General features: G+C 37.9%; 1 protein-coding gene, 1 long non-coding RNA gene and 1 other non-coding gene across 4 annotated transcripts; 1 reads left to right on the top strand and 2 right to left on the bottom strand.

The window, feature by feature from the left end:
* Positions 1-214: 214 nt before the first annotated feature.
* On the bottom strand, positions 215-286 carry trnae-cuc (transfer RNA glutamic acid (anticodon CUC)). Its single transcript has one exon. It is a non-coding gene; the product is annotated as a tRNA-Glu (tRNA).
* Positions 287-1,231: 945 nt separating this feature from the next.
* On the top strand, positions 1,232-5,134 carry ppdpfb (pancreatic progenitor cell differentiation and proliferation factor b). Of its 2 annotated transcripts, XM_063014983.1 has the most exons (6): positions 1,232-1,392; positions 3,739-3,784; positions 3,874-3,963; positions 4,068-4,145; positions 4,425-4,524; positions 4,630-5,134. In XM_063014983.1, exons 3-6 carry the CDS (start codon positions 3,909-3,911, stop codon positions 4,748-4,750), a joined length of 354 nt encoding a protein of 117 aa, XP_062871053.1. In that variant the 5' UTR covers positions 1,232-1,392; positions 3,739-3,784; positions 3,874-3,908; the 3' UTR covers positions 4,751-5,134. The 2 variants fall into 2 exon arrangements, with proteins under 2 accessions (XP_062871053.1, XP_062871052.1); XM_063014982.1 differs by lacking the exon at positions 3,739-3,784.
* Positions 5,135-6,174: 1,040 nt separating this feature from the next.
* Positions 6,175-16,470, bottom strand: LOC134333135 (uncharacterized). The gene is made up of 4 exons (XR_010015343.1): positions 16,388-16,470; positions 10,375-10,464; positions 8,629-8,736; positions 6,175-7,599 (listed from the first exon to the last, which is right to left on the bottom strand). It is a non-coding gene; the product is annotated as an uncharacterized LOC134333135 (long non-coding RNA).
* Between the last annotated feature and the right edge of the window lie 3,921 nt (positions 16,471-20,391).

Genomic DNA, 20,391 nt, shown 5'->3' with positions numbered 1-20,391 from the left:
TCTCTGAGCTCTTACTGTAAACGAAATCTTAAATATTCATGCCTCAAAGAACTGTTTTAATGGTATAGCATCCCTCCACAAACTTGTGTGCCAGGATTCCTTAAAAAATAAAAGATTTTCAGTAAGCAAAAGAGGACCTACTCTTTAATTATTTTATCCACCCTTGTGCTACCAAATAGTGAACTGACTGAAAAGAATAAATAGAAAAGCTACGTTCCCTGACCGGGAATCGAACCCGGGCCGCGGCGGTGAGAGCGCCGAATCCTAACCACTAGACCACCAGGGAGCTGTGCGATAGCATACAAGACAATGTTATTTACAGCTACCCTAACTGTATTTGTACAAATAGTAATATATTTAGTTTTAAGGCTAACTTAAATTGCAATAAAAGAAATCAGTTTATTACTGATATATGTTATTTTTATTGTTACCCGGCTTCTGACTTAAATAACAGTGAAGACATGAATGCTGTCTGTTTTTAGCCACACAAGCTAAATCAGTGTGTAAATCAGTTCATCAGGACACAAAGCTTGGTGTGGAGTGTGACTTACTCAGTATGAGCTGGTGGTTTAATCCAGTTTCATAGTACTAGTGTTTATCTGGTTTAATATCTGGTATAAGCTAGTTTGTAGAACTAGTCGTGAGTCTTCAGCAAATGAGTCAGCTCCTGAGTCGGCTCTCCTGAGTCGGCTCTTTAGATTTTAACTGAAGAGCCGATTTTCAAACACAAGTACAGTGCACACATTTGAATCCTTAAAGAAAAACTATTCATAGGTGGTGTTTTATGGTGTGTTTATTCGATTTTTATTTCAAAAACATTATTAAAAACGGGGGAATGAGCAATTTCACGTTTTTTAGTTCTGTTATTGCCCGTGGAAGAAAAAAACAAGCAATAGCTTAGATTTACAGTCTCACAAAATGATCACAAAATAAAATAACAAACAAACAAACCATAGTTTGGACAGGGAAGACACACACACACACATACTTTTTAATAGCTTCAGCTGACCGGACAGCATGTCTTTGGACTTATAACGTTTGCCATGTTAGGTAAATTATTGGAGACAACCTGAAACCATAGATCATATATTGTTAGTGACTGAAAAACGTTACAGAAAACACGGGAGTCGTTTAAGAGCCGAAAGAGTCACGATTCGCGACTCGTGCAAATCACTTCGATGCGCTGGAGCTTATGGTGACGTCACGGCACTGTATAAAAGCGGTGCTCGACTGGTCGTTGTTAGACAGCAGCATTGCGGTATCAAAATTGGTCGTGGAGGGTTTTAATCACCCAACTCTTTTCAAATGGGCCCCGTCGCCTAGCGTCACCTCCCCGAAAGTCTCAGACTGAGTTGCACAGGGTGCTACAAGAACAACAGCACGAACAAGAAGGTAAATTTACTCCACACTGGACTCTTTTATCTGGGCGACATGTTCGTGGTTAGTGGTCGGGTGGTGGTCGCGAGGCGCCTTGTGTTGTTTTTGTTCTCGGTGGCTAACCTGCATGGCTCATTTTCAACAGGAAAATTGTGACGTTAATGGTTTTAAAATGACTTACACTTTGTGGTATCTTTACAACATTAACGTCGAATTTCTATACAATTTCATTTTAAAGCGAAGAGAACGTGTTTCTGAATGGCTAGCCTATTCGCTCATTTTTCATAATGTTTAAAAGAAGGACGTCAGAAGTCGGTACGAAGAATATTCCCGAACAGTAATATCATTTTAGTCAATGTGTTGCTATTATATGAAAAAAAATATAACGAATAGTTATACAAGTCGAAATGTAAACACGTCCTCAAACGCTGTCCAGTCCAGCTGTTCTGCGGATCTAGCCTGGTGGGCTCTGGTGCTTGGGTTGCCAGTTATGTTACCAATCTTGATAGCCACACTGATCACGAATCAATTTTATCTAAACAGAAAATTACCCGACTAGACAAATTAAGATTTACTTAATTGTCAATCGTGAAATGCTGGTACTGAGCGAACTGATTTGTCTCATTGAAAGAGATCTATAAGATCTCCTTGTTTTCAACATAACATGTTTAGAAGAGCAGTAAGCTAGTCTATAAGTGTTTATAACATTAAATTGAGGGGTGTTCCCTATGTAAACTTGTAAGAATAAACCTAAACACCAGCTGGAATATCTAGTTACTAGCAATGGCTTTTACTGTTCTTTATACTGTGATAAGAAAGAAATGATGCATGTCAAGTAAAAAGGGGAATCCATTTATACAGCTCTCAAATTGGCAACAAAAAGAATAGGCACATGTAATATAGTACTTCTTGAAGCAAAAACTACCATTGACCAACTGAGCAAACTGATTTGTCTCATTAAAAGAGGTCTATAAGATCTCCTTGTTTTCAACATAACATGTTTAGAAAAACAGTACGCTAGTCTAGAAGTGTTTACAACATTAAATTGAGGGGTGTTTTCTACTTAAACTTGTAAGAATAAACCTAAACACCAGCTGGAAATATCTAAGTAACTAGCAATGGCTTTTACTGTTCTTTATACTGTTTTTTGATGCATAGCAAAGGAAAAGGGCCATTCATACATGTTTCAAATTGGCAACAGATTTGAAAAGAATAGGCACATGTAATACAGTACTACTTAAAGCTAAATCTTTTAAAATGTTGCTTTTGTTTGCCTATGACCCACCTATTTACTTAGCACTTAGAATAGAACGCCTTTATTGTCATATATACACATAAAGACGTACAGTACAATGAAATTCTCTCTTCGCATATCCCAGCTTGTTTGGAAGCGCAGGGTCGGCCATCATACAGCGCCCCTGAAGCAGAGAGGGTTAAGGGCCTTGCTCAATGGCCCAACAGTGACGGCATGGCCGAGCTGGAATTCGAACTCTCAACCTTTCATTTGATAGCCCAAAGCTCTTCTATATGCACTTACTAATCTCCTACACTGTCTATTAGAACAGGATTTCAGCTGCTTTGTATTCCTAAACCGTTAAACTGAAACTAGAGTTCCTAGAGAAAGGAATTTTTCCATGAGGAGGTACCTCTAAGTTGCTCTCGGGGGGAGCGTCTGCTAAATGGTGAAAATGCAAATGTACTGTCAGATTTTGAAAATCTGAGCCATATTTTTTATGACACATCTGGTGTGATCACTGTAAAATACCTACAACAATTGAAGACTTACTAACAAAGTCCCCAAAGTACCAGAGAGCAAATAAAACTAACAATACCACACACAATGGATGGAATATTCAACCAAATCAAAGCAGACACTTATCAAGTGTCTAAAAAACACAAAATTTGCATCTTTAAAACCGTCGTCATGAATAAAAACCTGAGACATGAATAAATCAAGAAACATCTAATCTGATCTGTGTTTGGCATTGAACTAGAACTGATGAATCTTGTAACCTGGCTACCTGTCCTGTCATGATTGTAACCAAAGTGTAAAACATGATTTTAAAATATTAATAAACAAAAAAAAAAACACATCTGGTATACCTTTAATAGCAAACTATGTGAATTTTAACATGCCATCTGTATCTCTGTATAAAACTAGTCTTTTAATGTATTTTAATCTATACCAGTCGACTCATTTTTATAATCGGAAAGCAAATACTGTCATACCAGCCAGCTAAATTATAAACCATTTGATTTGCTAATACATCTCATTGCACTCACCTTTGCCTTATGGTAATTATTTCATGACATCAAGACTGTTACACTAATTGACAGGCATCATATTTGTGTGTCACTAAGGTGCAGCAGGAAGCTCTACAGGACCTGGGTTTTATCCTTCCCTCCAGTAATTGTTTGAGTTTGGTGAGCTGTGTATATGTTAATAATGATTAAAAAAAAAAAAGTCCTTTAAGCATTTTTTTCCCCTTTTTTTAGGTTTCCATCCAAGACAGAGTTAAAAGGTCTGAAGCATGGCAGCAATCCCAGCAAGTGGGTCCCTTGTAGCCACCCATGATTATTACCGAAGTAAGTGTACTTTAGTAACAACAATGTAAAGTATTAATACCGTTGTAGTCTTTGCAGTTTAGTGTAATTGTTATTAAGTACATGTTATTCACGTCTATCCTTAGGGCGCTTGGGCTCCACGTCAAGTAGCAGCTCATGTGGCAGTTCGGAGTATACTGGGGAGGTTATTCCACACCATCCTGGTGAGTTTTAACTTTTGCAATGCCCTTTCTGAATCACCCTAAATAATAACGCAACATCAAAGCTCTTTTGAGCAATACTGTTTTGTAATATTCAGTTAGTTGTGAAGGTGACTTGTAATGCTGGGTGAAAGTTGCCCTTCAGGTTTAACTGTTTTGTCCATACCATTAATAGAAGGCTGCCCAGATTACACAGAATGACTTTTTCCCTTATCTCTACTGTTTATGATTATACAAAAGTCACGTTGTTGAAACTGTTTATTTTTGTTGCACGTGTTCAAGGCCTGCCCAAGCAGGACTCTGGGCACTGGTGGTCGAGTTTCTTCTTTGGAAAGCACCACCAGTTGGTTATGGGTTCTTTGGCTGAGGAGGCCCAACAAAAGTGAGTGAAAAGTCTTTGACATTCCTTCTGTTATTTTTTGTGCCACTTCTTCTTAATGATGAAAGGTAATCTTATTTTTTTTTTTTTTTTAAACGCTCTATGCAGATCAGGGGTGAGTGTGACTGATGGGCGGGTGATGTGCATTGCCCAGGATATGGTGATGAAGATGCAGGCCAGTGAGAGTAGTGATGCTGGGAAGATGGAGGTGGGAAGTTCTCCTTCCTAAGACCAGCTCGGAGGACCAACGCTAGGGGACGGGCAATGCCCCCCACCCCCCTCTTTTTTTTTTTCGTCATGTGTAGAATAGCTTGCTTGTATTGGTTTTTATAACCATTATTGTAACCACAACTAGAATTAAGGTAAAGTGAAGTGTTTTTGTACCATTTTTACACATCTGTAACACCTTCCTATTATTGTTTAATATCTGATTCCATTTTCATCCTGTATTCATACAATAAAACTGGCAAAAGCAGATGATTTGACTATGACCTGGCCACTAGTGGCAAAATGATTTTGGTGTACATTCCACTCAATAACCAAAATGTTATATGTATATGTGTAACTTTTTGTGCTTAATTAAAGTTAGAATTATAATGTATGGAAAACTCTACCCATGTTTGGCATTTATTATTGAGAATATAGTATCGTTAATCCTGACTAGGCACAAGATTATTCATTAATTCTTAGTACCTGGGTCATTCTGGCCAGACCTAGACCATAGTCTGGACAGTAAACTGGACACAGGGCAGGATTTCACCTTCACAAGGTGCACAAAAAAATCATTGTCACTTATTTACTCACCCACCCAGAGACATCTGAGCAGGCAAACCATGTACTGGTAGGGTTTATTGTGGGTATTAAGATGGTGACTTTGCCTATATAAACAGGGCTAAATTGATGGCACCCATTAAAAAAAATACACTTTATAGCCAAAGTATTTGGATACGACTTGTGATTATCGAGTTTGGCTGTTTCAGCCACACTTGTTGCCAACACTGGTATAAAATTCATTATACATGATTCCAGTTTCCAAGCAATGGTTGTACCATGTGAGTCCATAAATACATGAATTTACATCTGTTGTGTTTCTGAAAATCGTCTGGGTTGTTCAGTCACTAAGCAGAACAGTTGCAGACACCAGGAATATTAGAACTGAAATGACATGATCCTTATAAATGTATTTAAACCTTTAACTGTTCATAGTTGATTATGTATTTGCAAACATACTTAATTGTTTATTCAAGTATCTTTATTCAAAATACAAATGATTGATTCTTTATGTATATTCAGTGTCAAATTCATTAAATAATATGTCTGGTATGCAGAAGTTATAGTTTAATATTTATATTAAACTTTCTGTTGGGGTTCATGGCTTCCTCCAACATTTCAGACCAAATGATGCATTTTGCACAATCAATTGATTTTTGTGCTTGTTTGTGAACGTAAAATACACTTGCTCGGAAAGACACCCAGGCATTTCTTCTTCCTGCAGAGCTGAACTAAAGCTGTTACATAACTAGCATGCCAATGTGGTTTCTGCACTGGTGAACACATTTAGAGGCTACAGGTCCACAGTGCTTGTTTCTGGCTCTAGCTGTGTGCCAGTTTTGACTCTGAAATGATAAAATAATGCACGTACTGCACAAAATGTGAAGCGCAGGTTGTTAAAAGCCTGAAAGGACAGTTTATTTCACAAGCATTTTAAATAACAGGAACACAAACATCATAACAAGGCTCTTAGAAACACAATCCATGGACAGTAAATTCTTTACTAGTTTACTCAAATTAAACCAGCTTTCTTATGCATGAGTGTTTTCACACACAAGCTCTTATTACACAAAAATAAAATGCTAATAAATATTGTTAAAAAAAAGATTCAACAAAGCAGAAAATGACCAGGATAGATAGTATGGATTCTGCACAGCTTTAGGGCCCTGAACACGTTAGGACCCTGATCTAAATCTAGTTGATGAAGATGATTTAATTAATAATGGACCAGTCAGATCAGATCTGACCAGAGTTTATTAATACCAAGCCACAATACATTCATTCATTCATTTACTTATTAATTCATTGTCTGTCTTCATTCTGGTCAGGGTTGTGGTGGGTCCGATTTACTGGGCAAAAGGTAGGAAACACCCTGGACATATACCAGTTCATCACAGGGCAGACACACACACACACACACACACACACTCACACTTAGGGCAATTTCTAGTAGCACTAATTGGCCTTACTGGACTTGTGGGAGGAAACCCATGTGGACACATCAAGAACATGCAAACTCCACAAAGAAATATTCTGGCTTCCCAGTCTCGGGAAGTCAAACCCAAGCCCCTCTTGCTGTGAGGCGACAGCGCTACCCATTGCGCTATGTGCCGCCCCAAGCCGCAGTTGGAATGATTAAAAAACTGGGTTACCCATTTTCTGAATCAGGCAGTTATCCATGAGTCAGATCCATATAATCATCACTGTGAATTTAGGAAAAGCCACAGAAATGTTTGGTGTGCATACACCCAGTTAGATTGTAGATATGTAAATATGCGAAATTTGACAGAACTTTGCTATAGAGTTGGGCAGCCCAAACACTACCTGCTCTGCTCATGACACACAACTGAATCGATGGGAAAGGTTTAGTGTGGTGCAGTAACACTCATTTCATTGCTCTTCATCTGTGCATGGCAACAGCTCCAGCAGCTAGGGAGACTAGGTAAAGCTTTCATTGGGTGTTGTAGTAACCCGGGACCTTAAGAACACAACATCGCTCTCTCTTCAGAAAATGCAAGGGACAACTATCACAGGAATGGACTTTGTCTTGTCAGGTATGCATGCATGCAGTTCATATTTGTGCTACATCATTCTTATCTGTATGCAGAGTACAGATCAGCTGGACTACTTCTTTACACCCATTCTCAAAAAAGGCTATGGGGTCAAAGTCCTTGGCAAAATGTAGGAGGGTTGTCTGCTTGATCAACCCATCAGCAGGACTTCATCGTTTGCCATGGGATGAGCTGGAAAATGGACTCTTCCAAACCAAACTTAGGACCCACTGTCTGGGCATTGGTTCTGGCCATCCTGCAAAAAGAAGTAGAGAGATCCATGATGATAAAGATAGTCTAGGGCAGATGGAATGCCTTTATTAATCATATACACAAAAACACATGTACAATACAATTCAATTTTTTTTTTTACGTGTATCCCAGCATTGGAAGCTGGGGTTATAACCCAAGAGGCTTGAGGGCCTTGCTCAAGGGTCCAACAGTGGCTGAATGGCAGAACCAGAATTCAAACCTACACTTTTCCTGTTGGTTACCCACAGCTGTACCCACTAGACTACTACTGTTATAGGATAGCTGGATGAATGCATATACTGTACGTCTACTCAATAAAACCTAATCTTTGCTCATTTTTATACAGTCTTTTAAATGTTTTTGGTTGATAAATTAATATAAAATTATGTACTTATGGCCACATTATTAGTAACACCTGTAACTCCTGTAACGCTGCTCTGTTATGTAATAAAGAACATCATGTGGCAACAGTGTCATACATAAATACATGTACAGCCTCAAGTAATATTCATATCAAATATTAGAATAAGACAAAATGTGATTTGCATGATTGTGACAATGGCATGGTTGTTGGCGCCTGGCAGGCTGATTTGATGATGTCAGTAACTGCTAATGTCTTGGAATTCTTACACATACGAGTCTCTTGAGTATACATAAATTAGTGTAAAAAACACAGTTCTGTTGGTGGAAACACCCTGCTGTGTGATAGACCCAGCTGTGACTGGAGGTGTGGGGGTGTTTTGAAAATAGCTATCACTTGTTGTTTAGATGGCAGTGTTTACATGCCGAACCTGAATACTGTTGCTGATCATGTGTATCCCCTAATGGCCACAATTTAGCTGTTTTCTAATAGCTATTTGATATTGATTAACCATCAGTTCAGTGTACCACCTAAAGGATGGGTTATAACATTGAGCCAGGTCTTCTCATCCAGCAACAAAGAATCTAATTATTTTTATAGCATTAATAGACATTTCACTGACTGCCTGTCTCTAAACAGTCCCTCTCCAACAAAGTAAAGTATGTTCTGTACCTTGATGTGAAAAAGTGGTTATACAAACAGTCACACATCTTTGCTTAGGTTGTGCAAAACCACCAGATAAATGGTACACAGGCTCTGTTTTGCTGGTTGGGCTGATGTCTGTGCAAAAGAACAAGGACATATAAAAAAATACAGTTAGATTATTGTTTTAAATAACTGTGGTTAGAGGAGTAATATGGAAAAAAAACACTGGACTCTAGAGCAGCGACAAATCGCACTTTTCCGTCTGGCAATTCGATGGACGAGTCTGGGTTTGGCGGTTGCCAGGAAAACAGTTGAAGTTGTTTTTTTTATTATAGTGAAAGGAACTCTTAATGCTTCAGCATACCAAGACATTTTGGACAATTTCATGCTCCCAACTTTGTGGGAACAGTTTGGGGATGGCCTCTTCCTGTTCCAACATGACTGCCACCAGTGCACAAAGCAAGGTCCATAAAGACATATAGAGCGAGTTTGGTGTGGAAGAACTTGACTGGCCTGCACAGAGTCCTGACCTCAACCTGATAGAACACCTTTGGAATGAATTAGAGCAGAGACTGTGAGCCAGGCCTTCTCGTCCAACATCAGTGTCTGACCTCACAAATGCGCTTCTGAAAGAATGGTCAAAAATTCCCATAAACACACTCCTAAACCTTGTGGAAAGCCTTCCCAGAAGAGTTGAAGCTGTTATGGCTGCAAAGGGTGGGTCAACATCATATTAAACCCTATGGACTAAGAATGGGACATCACTCAAGTTCATATGCGTGTGAAGGCAGACGAGTGAATACTTTTGGCAATATAGTGTATATACAGTATATATCAGTGGCGATTTCTCTAAGACTGCAAGGGAAGCTCAGCTTCCCCTAAAATGTCAAAAATTAAATGGTCAAATATGTACAGTTGTGTTAACATTTCATTGACTACAAATGCGTTAGAACACGTTCATCTTGAAGACGAGTTCGTTCAGAATCAGCTACTTATCACAAATCGACTCGATTTTGTTAACTTAACTCATACGTTCCCGGAGCGTCAATGCATTTACCCGCAGACGCTGAGCGTCTCTTTGCTTCTATGGGGCTGCATGGGCGGACGCTGAGCGTCTCTGGGGGTGAATGGGGCTGTGGGCGGGTCTGGACGCTGAGCTTCTGCAAGATGATTGGAGGATCAGTCGAAAGGCTGAATCCCGTTTTGATTGACAGCTGTCGCTGGGAGCTTCAGTACCATCGCGGATTTTGCGAGTGAAGTCGGAAGACAAACTGCAACCCATTTCATGCCATTTTCTTGAAAACTAACAAAGGAGAGAATTTATACATTTATATATAAATAAATTGACAAATTTTATGATGTAAGCCGACAATGAGCTTCCCCTCTTTGAAAGACCAGCAGCCACCACTGATATATATATATACACACACACGAAAAAAAGAATAACTGATATAATATACTTCTGTAAGTTTCAACTTTATTTTAATCAAACTGAGTATTCCTGCTAAAATTTTCCACGCCAGAAGTGTACAAAAGGAACATAACATGCTGTTTGTTTTGAATCACAGGTACTTAAAAGTGCAGCTTTAGGAAAACATTGGTTATCCTGAGTTGCCAGTATGCAAAATTCTACACTAGATCCTTTTATGTAAATACTGTATGCAGTGTAACAGCTTTGTAAGTTTATCTAAAATGTGGGTGGGTTTTAAACACTTTTCATTCTGGCAACCAAGCTTCAAATCCAAACACTGTTAAAATTAGCACTGCACTTACTTTGGTGGAAATGATTTCTTGCCAGTAGACAAGCAGCAGAGTTTACACTGCTCATGACCTCTTACTCTGGTGCTTGGAAACGCCAAAAGCCTGATAAGACAAACAGAAATGTTAAAGTCCAGTCAAATACTTTACAATTACAGACTGTTCAGTGGTATTACAGCAGTGATATTATAGCTTTAAAATATGTGAATAATGTAGAGTTGGTTTTATATTGTTTGCCAGTGTTTTATTTACAGAAGACAGATCTTACCAGGCACAAACCAAGTGGCATTTTCTTTTATTACAAAATAATATGGACATCCATTTAACTTAATCTAAAGTGAGTAGGTTGTTCTGGGATCATGCTTTCTACTGTACAACAGCATGTCCACTCTTAATTTAAAAGCCTAAAAAATTACAAAATAAAAGTCATTTTTGTGCTGCATGACAGTTAAAAGAAAAACCAGAAACGTTCTTTACAATTCTTGATCTTTATGCATTAAAAAGTTTTCATAACTGATAATTCAGTCACTAGTAATTCAACAGGCCCTCACAAACTTGGCATGCAATTTTTAAACATCTTAGCTAAAAATTCCAAGTGTTTTAACGGTAAGGTTTATGTTTAAGAGAACATCCAGAAACATCAAGAAAGAAAATCAACAAGAGGAAAAAATAGGAAATTAGAGAATTATGTGGAATTTTTGGATTTAAAATTTTACAAATGTTCTACCTTAAAACCTTCATGTTTGTTTTAAATGTACGAATTCCTAATTTGACGCTTGCAACACACTCAAGTCTGTTAAATAATCCAAAACATATGTTGAGGATCTATAGAGAGGCAAATAGCTGAATAAATAACAACTAATGGTATCAAAATTGGGTATTAAAAAACGCATAAACAACAAGTCTCAGTTGTTGACAAGCAAATGAGGGTCAAAGTTTGCCAGCAGTCCATAACATAAGAAATCCTTTTGGTAAAAACCATGGTTGAATACCAATTACATTTGTCACCCCAGAAATTACATCATTTGTGCTTGTCATGCTTGTGTAATGAATACAATCACATGCGTCTGAGAATACTTTGGAAAATCCTTGGCAGTGAACACAGTTTACACCACTGACTTCTCAGGGCTCAAGCTCCGGGCTCAAGATAGACTGGCGCAAAGTGGAAATGTGTGCTGTGGGCTGATGAGTCAACCATTTAAATTGTTTTTAGAAATAATAGACCTTGTGTTTGTTGAAGAGGAAAAAGACCTTCCTGATTATGACCAACATAAATATCATTGCCAGTGCTTATCATGGTATTAGTATAGTATAATACATGGCATAGTAGGTTTTTTTTAGAAACATCTCTGCTTGTTTCAGCAAAATACTGTCAAGGCACATTTTACAAAAGATTTCAGGTGCTAGACTGGCCTGGCTGCAGCCCAGACCTGTCTCCTAGTGGCACATTATAAGGTGCAATATACAACAACAAAGACCCTGGTTTGCTGAGCAGCTTAAGTGTTATGTAAGAATGTAAAAAATGACAACTGTTGGTGTTCCCAGTTTCCAAATAATTACCTAACACTGTTAAAAAGAAAAGCTGATGCAACACAGTGGCAAACATGCATCTGTCCCATCATTTTGTTATATATTTACAAAAATATGCAAAGGAAAAACATAAAGTTAATTAGTTAAAGCAGTTAATGTCTTGTTTTTATACCGTTTCAATTGGAAAATCGTTGCTGTCTGTTTTACTTACATTTTACCTACTGTCCCAACTTTTTCAAAATAGATGTATATAAATTGATTGCACCTTGAATGATATTGAAAACATGTCTCATTAAACATGTCTTGGTGCCTTTAAAATGCTACCTCAACAGCTTTTGGTTTAATCATAGTTAATTTAATGCTGTAAAGCAGCACCTCTGGTGTCTAAATGCAACCCATAAATCAGCAGATATGCTTTTCTTTAAAAAATCACATTTTAGATGGTTTAGTTTGTGGAGTTTAAGACAAAAAATATTTACAACAATTCATGTAACAACGGTTATTTAAGTAAAAAGACATAACTACCCAAAATTACAGCAGTTACTTGCATAAAAAATTAACAACCAGTTCAGACTAAGGACATGTACAAATATTCTTATCTTAGCAGAAAAACAGGATGTGTTTACATACGATTTGCTGAACATTCCAGGTACACAGGACAAGTTCCAGTTTGTGGAAACACAGACCCAACGAATGCTAAAAAAAGCCAGACTTTGTTGACAAAATAAACAGTGTGGGTCTAGATATACGTATCTTTTCTCATCAGAAGTGTGTCAAAGGGTGATCAAAACATGTTGACTGCATCCGTTTCAATATTTGCTAGCAGGTTAACTTTAAGTACACTAAATAGAAAACTTATCAAATTTATCAAATATATTTTAGATAGCGTTTATGTGACAAGTGGTCCATTAGGCTAGAGTGTTTATTACGGTTCGAATCTTGGCTGTGCTATCTCATGGTTGGATTGTCTGGGTATGGGTGGATGAAGCCCTGTGATTAGGCAGACTGTCCTGGGTATTCATGCCTTGTGCTCAGTGTTCCCTGGTGTAAACAGGCCTGCTGTCACCCTGGTCAGGGTAAAGTGGTAGATCATGCAGCAGTTTCCAAAAAACATTAGTGTAATTATTAACTGTTTTTTTTCTGAGACTGCATCACAACCTACCCAGACTAGACCAGTTAAATGGTCAGCACTAAACAGATGAGTAACATGCTATAACAGAAAACATCTGGCTGCTTTAGTTTTGTTCACACAGCAATAACAACATTGCTAGATAACCAGAAAGGTAGACTGTACATGTAGCGTCATGTTGTGTTATTACAAACAGCATTGCTTTTAAGAAAGTTCCAGGAATAATGTCAAAATGTTGGTACAACCATGACAAGATTTGCTCTATTATGTAAACAAATGCTGACTGGTATTACAGTGAAAATTCCCTGAAAGACCAAACATAATACCAGCTCAAATACACTATATGGCCAAAAGTATCTAGACACCCTACAACGAGCCTGTTGGACATCCTATTTAAAAACCATGATCATTAATATGGTGGCACCACCAAACTCTTCTCACACAACACATATTGTGACAACTTGTGACAGTATATTGTGTAAGCAATTGAGGGTTAAGGGCCTTGCTCAATTAGAACCAGCGCAACCTGGCAGTGGTGGGGCTTGAACCAGCAACCTTTTGATGGTTAGTCTAGTGCAGGGGTCATCAAACTACGGCCCGATGCTTTCATTTGACCGGCCCCTTTAACCACAGTAGCAATACATGTTGTCTGGCCACTGTTCATCTTTAAACTCACAGTATTATAGCGGGGAAAAAATAACAGAAAAAAACAAAAATCGGCCACCTGGAGCCTCCGTAGATTATACGGCAGCGATCCAACGGGTGGCGCTCCAAGCATTTCCATGTATAGTACAAGACTTAATATAGTGTTCAACCAAGTTTGTACTTGTTCTTTTCAGTGGCGTATTAATATGGAATGATGTGAGGTGGTGACAGGTGCGCTTATATCGGTGATTTTACAGCGGCTTCGAACGCGGCTCAGCCAATCAGATTTTAGGACTGGAACTATCTGTTTTATACGGTGGCCGAGAAGTGCAAAACAAATTTACATTTCAGAAAACAAAATTACAAAAAAACTAAAACAAATTTACAACAAAAGCAAAAACAAATTTACAAGTGCTCGGGTACCCAGTGTTTGTAAATTTGTTTTGGCATATGTAAAAGTGTTTCAGCACTTGTAAATTTATTTTCGGCATATGTAATTTTGTTTTCTAAAATGTATATTTGTTTTGCACTTCCCGGCCGCACATTTCTGACGGAAAAGGCAGGGACAATAAACCGGAAGTGCGTGTTGCTTACCTGCTGTCAATCAAACTGTTTCTCAGCGATAAAGTGAACGGAGTTTGTGATGGTGACGATAAACAAGGTTTTGTCTAGTTTGTGGAAATCATTTTATCCAGTTGACCCGCTATTGTTTTTCTTGTGGAAAGTTTTGTGCAGATGTTTAGACGTGGCGTGTGCATCTCTATTTACCGTCCGCTCTTCTAAACATCTAAGGAATTCCCACAAGAACAACAAAAGCGAAATAATGAAAATAATTAACACAAAATGGACAAAACATTGTTTATTAGGGACGGAACATTTGATACCGAGGCTTGTTGAAGCTTGTTTCACTTTTGTAACACTGGACTCAGCATGTGCGGGACTGATGAAGCTTTGTGCTGAGTTTTATCTCACTCACTATATAAGAGACAATCAAACCAGGGTTACCCACCGTCCTGTAAAATACACAATCCTTCTTTATCTGGAGACTAAACGCCGCGTTCAGTATTGAACTGATACAGGACGCTTTGTTCCGTATTTTTATCAGTGGGAGACTGAGGGAATTATATTAAGTAGTGTTCACTTTTATTCTTAGTAACGGTGTGTGTGCGCTGGTTATAGCAGCAGGGGGGACCTTACACAGTCATGAGAACGAAGGTTTTATTTATGGTGTTTAAAATTTATTATTTTCATTCTTTATAATAAGTCAGAACCATATTTTAGGCAAAACAACGCACTCCTCCCACTGTGCTACACATACAGCGGTTTATTAAACAGGTTATGTCACGTTACTAAGAATAAAAGTGAACACTACTTAATATAATGAATTAAGCAGCAGTTTCCTTCTGTTTTATACATCACACTGTCTCCCATTGATAAAAATACGGAACAAAGCGTCCTGTATCAGTTCAATACAGAACGCGGCGTTTAGTCTCCAGATAAAGCAGGATTCTGTATGTTACAGGATGGTTGGTAACCCTGGTTTGATTGTCTCTTATATAGTGAGTGAGATAAAACTCAGCACAAAGCTTCATCAGTCCCGCACATGCTGCTTTAATATAAGCTCCGATACACTGAGTCCAGTGTTACAAAAGTGAAACAAGCTTTAAAGCCTCGGTATCAGATGTTCCGTCCCTAATAAACAATGTTTTGTCCATTTTGTGTTAATTATTTTCATTATTTCGCTTTTGTTGTTCTTGTGGGAATTCCTTAGATGTTTAGAAGAGCGGACGGTAAATAGAGATGCACACGCCACGTCTAAACATCTGCACAAAACTTTCCACAAGAAAAACAATAGCGGGTCAACTGGATAAAATGATTTCCACAAACTAGACAAAACCTTGTTTATCGTCACCATCACAAACTCCGTTCACTTTATCGCTGAGAAACAGTTTGATTGACAGCAGGTAAGCAACACGCACTTCCGGTTTATTGTCCCTGCCTTTTCCGTCAGAAATGTGCGGCCGGGAAGTGCAAAACAAATATACATTTTAGAAAACAAAATTACATATGCCGAAAATAAATTTACAAGTGCTGAAACACTTTTACATATGCCAAAACAAATTTACAAACACTGGGTACCCGAGCACTTGTAAATTTGTTTTTGCTTTTGTTGTAAATTTGTTTTAGTTTTTTTGTAATTTTGTTTTCTGAAATGTAAATTTGTTTTGCACTTCTCGGCCACCGTAGTTTTATACATCATTTTATACAACCCCATCAACGTATAATATGCCAATAACAATAGGATTTTTTTCATGGGAACGGATTAATAATTTCCCCTTTATTTCTAATGGGAAGAATTCGTTTGGTATACGTCCTGTTTAGTATGAATCCAAGGATCTGGAACGGATTAAGGACGTATACCGAGGTACCACTGTACCTGTGAGCAGACTTTATCGAAGTTTAAACACCTTAAATCTCCAACCAGATTCAGACTCATTCATCAACACTTATTACCTATTATGACTGGCAGTAACAAATATGGAACCTGATGCTTACTGTCTCGTCAGGCAACAGCAGAGTCACAGTTCACACTGATTTTTGGGGAAACACTGTATGAGTTGGGATAATGGAAATGATTAAAATAAATAAAATGTCTGCATTATCATTATGAAGTAAAATTATACTACAGTTATACACAGCAGACAATACATCCAGTATACATACTGTTTACTGTTTCATCTGCGGTCCGGCCCCCCGAAACACTGAAGAACAGTAATCCGGCCCTTAAGTTAAAAAGTTTGAGGACCCCTGGTCTAGTGCCTTAACCACTGCTGTATTAGTATGTGTTTCTCTGGGTGGAAGAGTTTCTAGGTCTGACAGAAATCAGCCAGTTGAAAATGTAAACAAACAGAGCACATTGTGTAATATGGGTAAGCTGCTGGTAAGCACGTAGGACTGTTATGATAACAGCAGAAATACACTCAATTAAAGCAAAAGGTTTAATGGTTCATGCAATTTTATAATATAATATTATATGAATGTACGGAAGAGGTCACCACATATAGGTAGCCTTCTAATTGTACTTTACAGGCAAACATGCCTGTTTCATTAACTTTCTCTTTAGTTAAATGCAGAACAAAGCAGCAGAATTAAAGCTCCTTACAGAACTTTTGCTGTCTTTTATACAAAGATTTGTGCAAAGCACAGAAATTAAAGCTTACAAAATTCCCAAGAATGCCATATTCTAAATTTTAGAAATACTGTATTAGTGCAACTACAATATTAAGAATGTTTGCTATGTAAACAAAGCCCAATAACTACCATAAAAGTAAAGCTTTCCTAAATCATACTTATAACATGGCAAAATGGGTGAGGTATGCAAGATCTGCAGTTAAAACACAGTATTATGGCGTTGACAACTTTAAATAAAGCAAATATGTGGATGACAATCTATATTTTCATTGTTTTATTTTGCTTTATCTTGGTGAGGGCCGTAGAGGGTGCGGTTTTACCGGGAAGCACCAGACACAAAGCAGGACTGCCCTGGTCAGAGCACCAATCCATCACAGGGCTTCAATCAGTTCCAAGTCCAAGGTTTTATAAAGCATATTATTATCATTGACACTCATTTATTGAGTGCTGTCTAATACGAGGGTTTTTCTATTTATTAAGAATTTCGATTCATTAAGAACAAATCACATCACTTTTCTACATAGTCACATTCCGATGCATTTTTCCCAGCATCGTACCAATTTTTTAATGCCATCAGCAATAAATGTTTTTGGTTAAGCACGTAGACACTGATGCAGTGCTGCTTTCACATCACCATCACATACAAATCTTCTTCCCCTTAAAGCTTCTTTGAGTGCTCCAAAAAGGTGGAATTCAGATGGCGTTAAATCCGGACTATAAGCTCTCTCTCAGTCTCTCAGACACGACCAATTACTACACCTTCCACCCTCACAGTTTCCAATGAAAATATAAAAGTGACACTTTTTTAGGGATCCCTTGTACATACCACTGTTCCTCTGAAGTTTAGTGAGTTATCATTGCTAACAGAGTTGAGTATAATAATTGGTGCCTTGTTTTAGCTCTCTCACAACTTGACCTACTTTCCCCGGGTGCACTGTGGAAGCCTCCTAACTAAAACACAGCAATTCTCTTCTAAATATAACTTGACAGAACACAGCAGTGCACTGCATACAATGTGCTTAGCTTAAGTGTTAAAGAGAGAAAAATGCTGAGTATGATTTAAAGCAAAATAATAAAGGCCGGGACAAACTGCAGGACATTCTGGTGGTCACTGACTAGCATTTGTGTTTTGTTTGTCACTGACCAGCATAGTTCTATCATAGTGGTTATGCTGGTGTTTGCTAAACCCAGACAAGCATTTGCTGCGTTAAATGCGTCAGCTTCATGATGTGTTGACCACACATACTCAATGTCTTAACTAAACAATGACTTTGGGAGAGATTTCTAAACTGCCCAAAAAAGTCCGGGATTTGGGATGTGGGTTTACTTATGGTGAACTGATGGTAGGAGCTTCCTCAACTGGGTTTACTTTGCAGAAAAAAAACACCATTACAAAATTTGGCCGCTGCTAGCCTAGTGCACATAACCAGACAAAGCCATAATTTATTTACATAATGTCCTGAGCAATATGTCAGCCAAATGCCTTTGTAGGTATCATTAACATACATCTTTGAGTGTACTAATTAAATCACATTAGTCACAGGTGGGAAGGAAAGTAAATTTCACTAATAATAGCCAAATGTGTTGTTATACAATAATAAGTATAATGTCATATAATATGTTCTTTATTAGGTAATTGTTTGATACATATTTAATGTAGTACTTTTAATGTGGGGTCTTAAATTAGGGCTTTAGTGTACAGATTAGTACCCACATGTGTATATTGTAAGAAAGCATATGTGAAATGTAAATGAGATCAAAAGTATCTCTTATTACTGGAACTAAAAGAGGGAGGAAAAGCACTGTATATCACATTTGTGCTTGGACCTGGACCTGTTAAAATCAGCATTAAACCAACAAAGTCTAACACAATGGTGCAATAGGACATTATTTTACGAATATCATACGAATATAGTGTCATGAGAAAAATTGCTACTTATTCTCTATCACTTTTTCTAAATGTTCTTTATTTTTGCATCCAGTTTTCCTATACAAAACAGAGTTTTTAGTGACCACATATTTCATTTAAAACTCACGCGAAAAACTAACAACCCCATAATATGTATAACTGGTTTTGCCACTTTTAACGTCAACAGCTACACACAAACACATTAAACTGCAGGAGATTTACAACTCTGTAGACATATTTGGGCCTGTTTTTCTTAACAGTATTAGTTTTATATAGGGCACACTGGAAGGCAGTAGAATCTGTTTGTTTAACATCCTGCCACATAATGGGGTTAAAGGGGTTAATGATTTTTTCTAGACCATTTGAAAATATGAGCCATCAAGCTTAAACTTAAAAATTACAGACTCATGATCAGTCATTTTCTTTTAGGTTTTCATCAATATTAGAAAGTTGTTTAGGCCCTGAAGAAACGATTCTCACACCATTACATCACCAGCATCATTCTAGACTGTAAGTATAATGTTTTTATTGGTGAATAATGGGTTAGCCATATGCCAAATGTAACACAAGTTTGACTTTTGATTCATCAGTCCACAGAACATTAGACTAGTTTTCTAGAGGTCATCAAGATGTTGTGGATTAGCTCTTATGTTCCGCTTGGTTAGCAGTGGTTTTCACCTTGCAACTCTTCCATGGATAATATACTGTGTTTTTGTCCAGTCTGTCCAGTTTCTAATGGTGCAATTATGACAACTGACCATATCTGAGGTGATGAAAACCACTTGTTTATATCTTGTTTAAACCATGATTCAACCAACACTTCCCAAGATTGTAAAATTTAGATTTTCAAAGTTTGCTTCATCATAACCTAATACATTTTTCAGTTTTGTATTTCCAGTTTGCCTCACTTGCATGTCTTTGGACTGTAGGAGTAAATCGGGGCTCCCAGACGAAACCCTTGCAGACATGGGGAGAACATGCAAACTTCACATAGAAAGGACCAGGACAGCTCCAGCTGGAAATGGAACCCAGGACCTTCTTACTGTGAGGCGACAGTGCTCCCCTAGTCTGGACGAATATATTAGAGGCTAACTATTAGAAATGACTAACATTACCTCAAGACAAGTTACCTGTCTAAACAATTGCAATTATTTACTCTCAACCTTAATAGTAACATATAATAGTAATAGTAACCCAGCAGTGGGTAAAGGGCCCTGATGGCCGTGGGGCCTTAAGCAGTTTTAATAAAACACACTTTCTACATTTGTGAGTAGATGTTTTCAAGGAACATAGAAGGTCTAAAGTCAAAACTTTTGTTACCTAAGACTTTTAGGAGCTTCAGTTTGGACAACTTCTAACAATAAAGCTTAGATAGGTATAACTCTAATGCAAATAAACATATAGAGAGGCATACCTTTATAGTGTTACGTCCTTTCTGTACAGAATCCTCGGAGTCCCGTTTGTTCTTAACTAGAACACACCCACAAAAACAAGCAGCCAAGACCCTATATCAGCCCCTTCCAGACAGGAACATTTCACATAAGCCAGACACCCTGCCCCATGTTAGCAGTTGGGTAAAGAAATAAGGCCGCCCCCATGCTTTCCTGACCTTTTCTCAGATCTGGGG

The sequence above is a fragment of the Trichomycterus rosablanca genome, chromosome 19, assembly GCF_030014385.1.
Source record: "Trichomycterus rosablanca isolate fTriRos1 chromosome 19, fTriRos1.hap1, whole genome shotgun sequence".
NCBI classification, from domain to species: domain Eukaryota; kingdom Metazoa; phylum Chordata; class Actinopteri; order Siluriformes; family Trichomycteridae; genus Trichomycterus; species Trichomycterus rosablanca.
Note: the sequence above shows the minus strand (reverse complement) of the source record. Positions and strands in the feature narration are given on the sequence as shown.

Coding starts and splice junctions, on each gene's coding strand:
- ppdpfb (XM_063014982.1), top strand. CDS start 3,909: ATGGCAGCAATCCCAGCAAGTGGGTCCCTTGTAGCCACCCATGATTAT. Junction 3,964..4,067: donor CACCCATGATTATTACCGAA/GTAAGTGTACTT, acceptor GTCTATCCTTAG/GGCGCTTGGGCTCCACGTCA. Junction 4,146..4,424: donor GGTTATTCCACACCATCCTG/GTGAGTTTTAAC, acceptor CACGTGTTCAAG/GCCTGCCCAAGCAGGACTCT.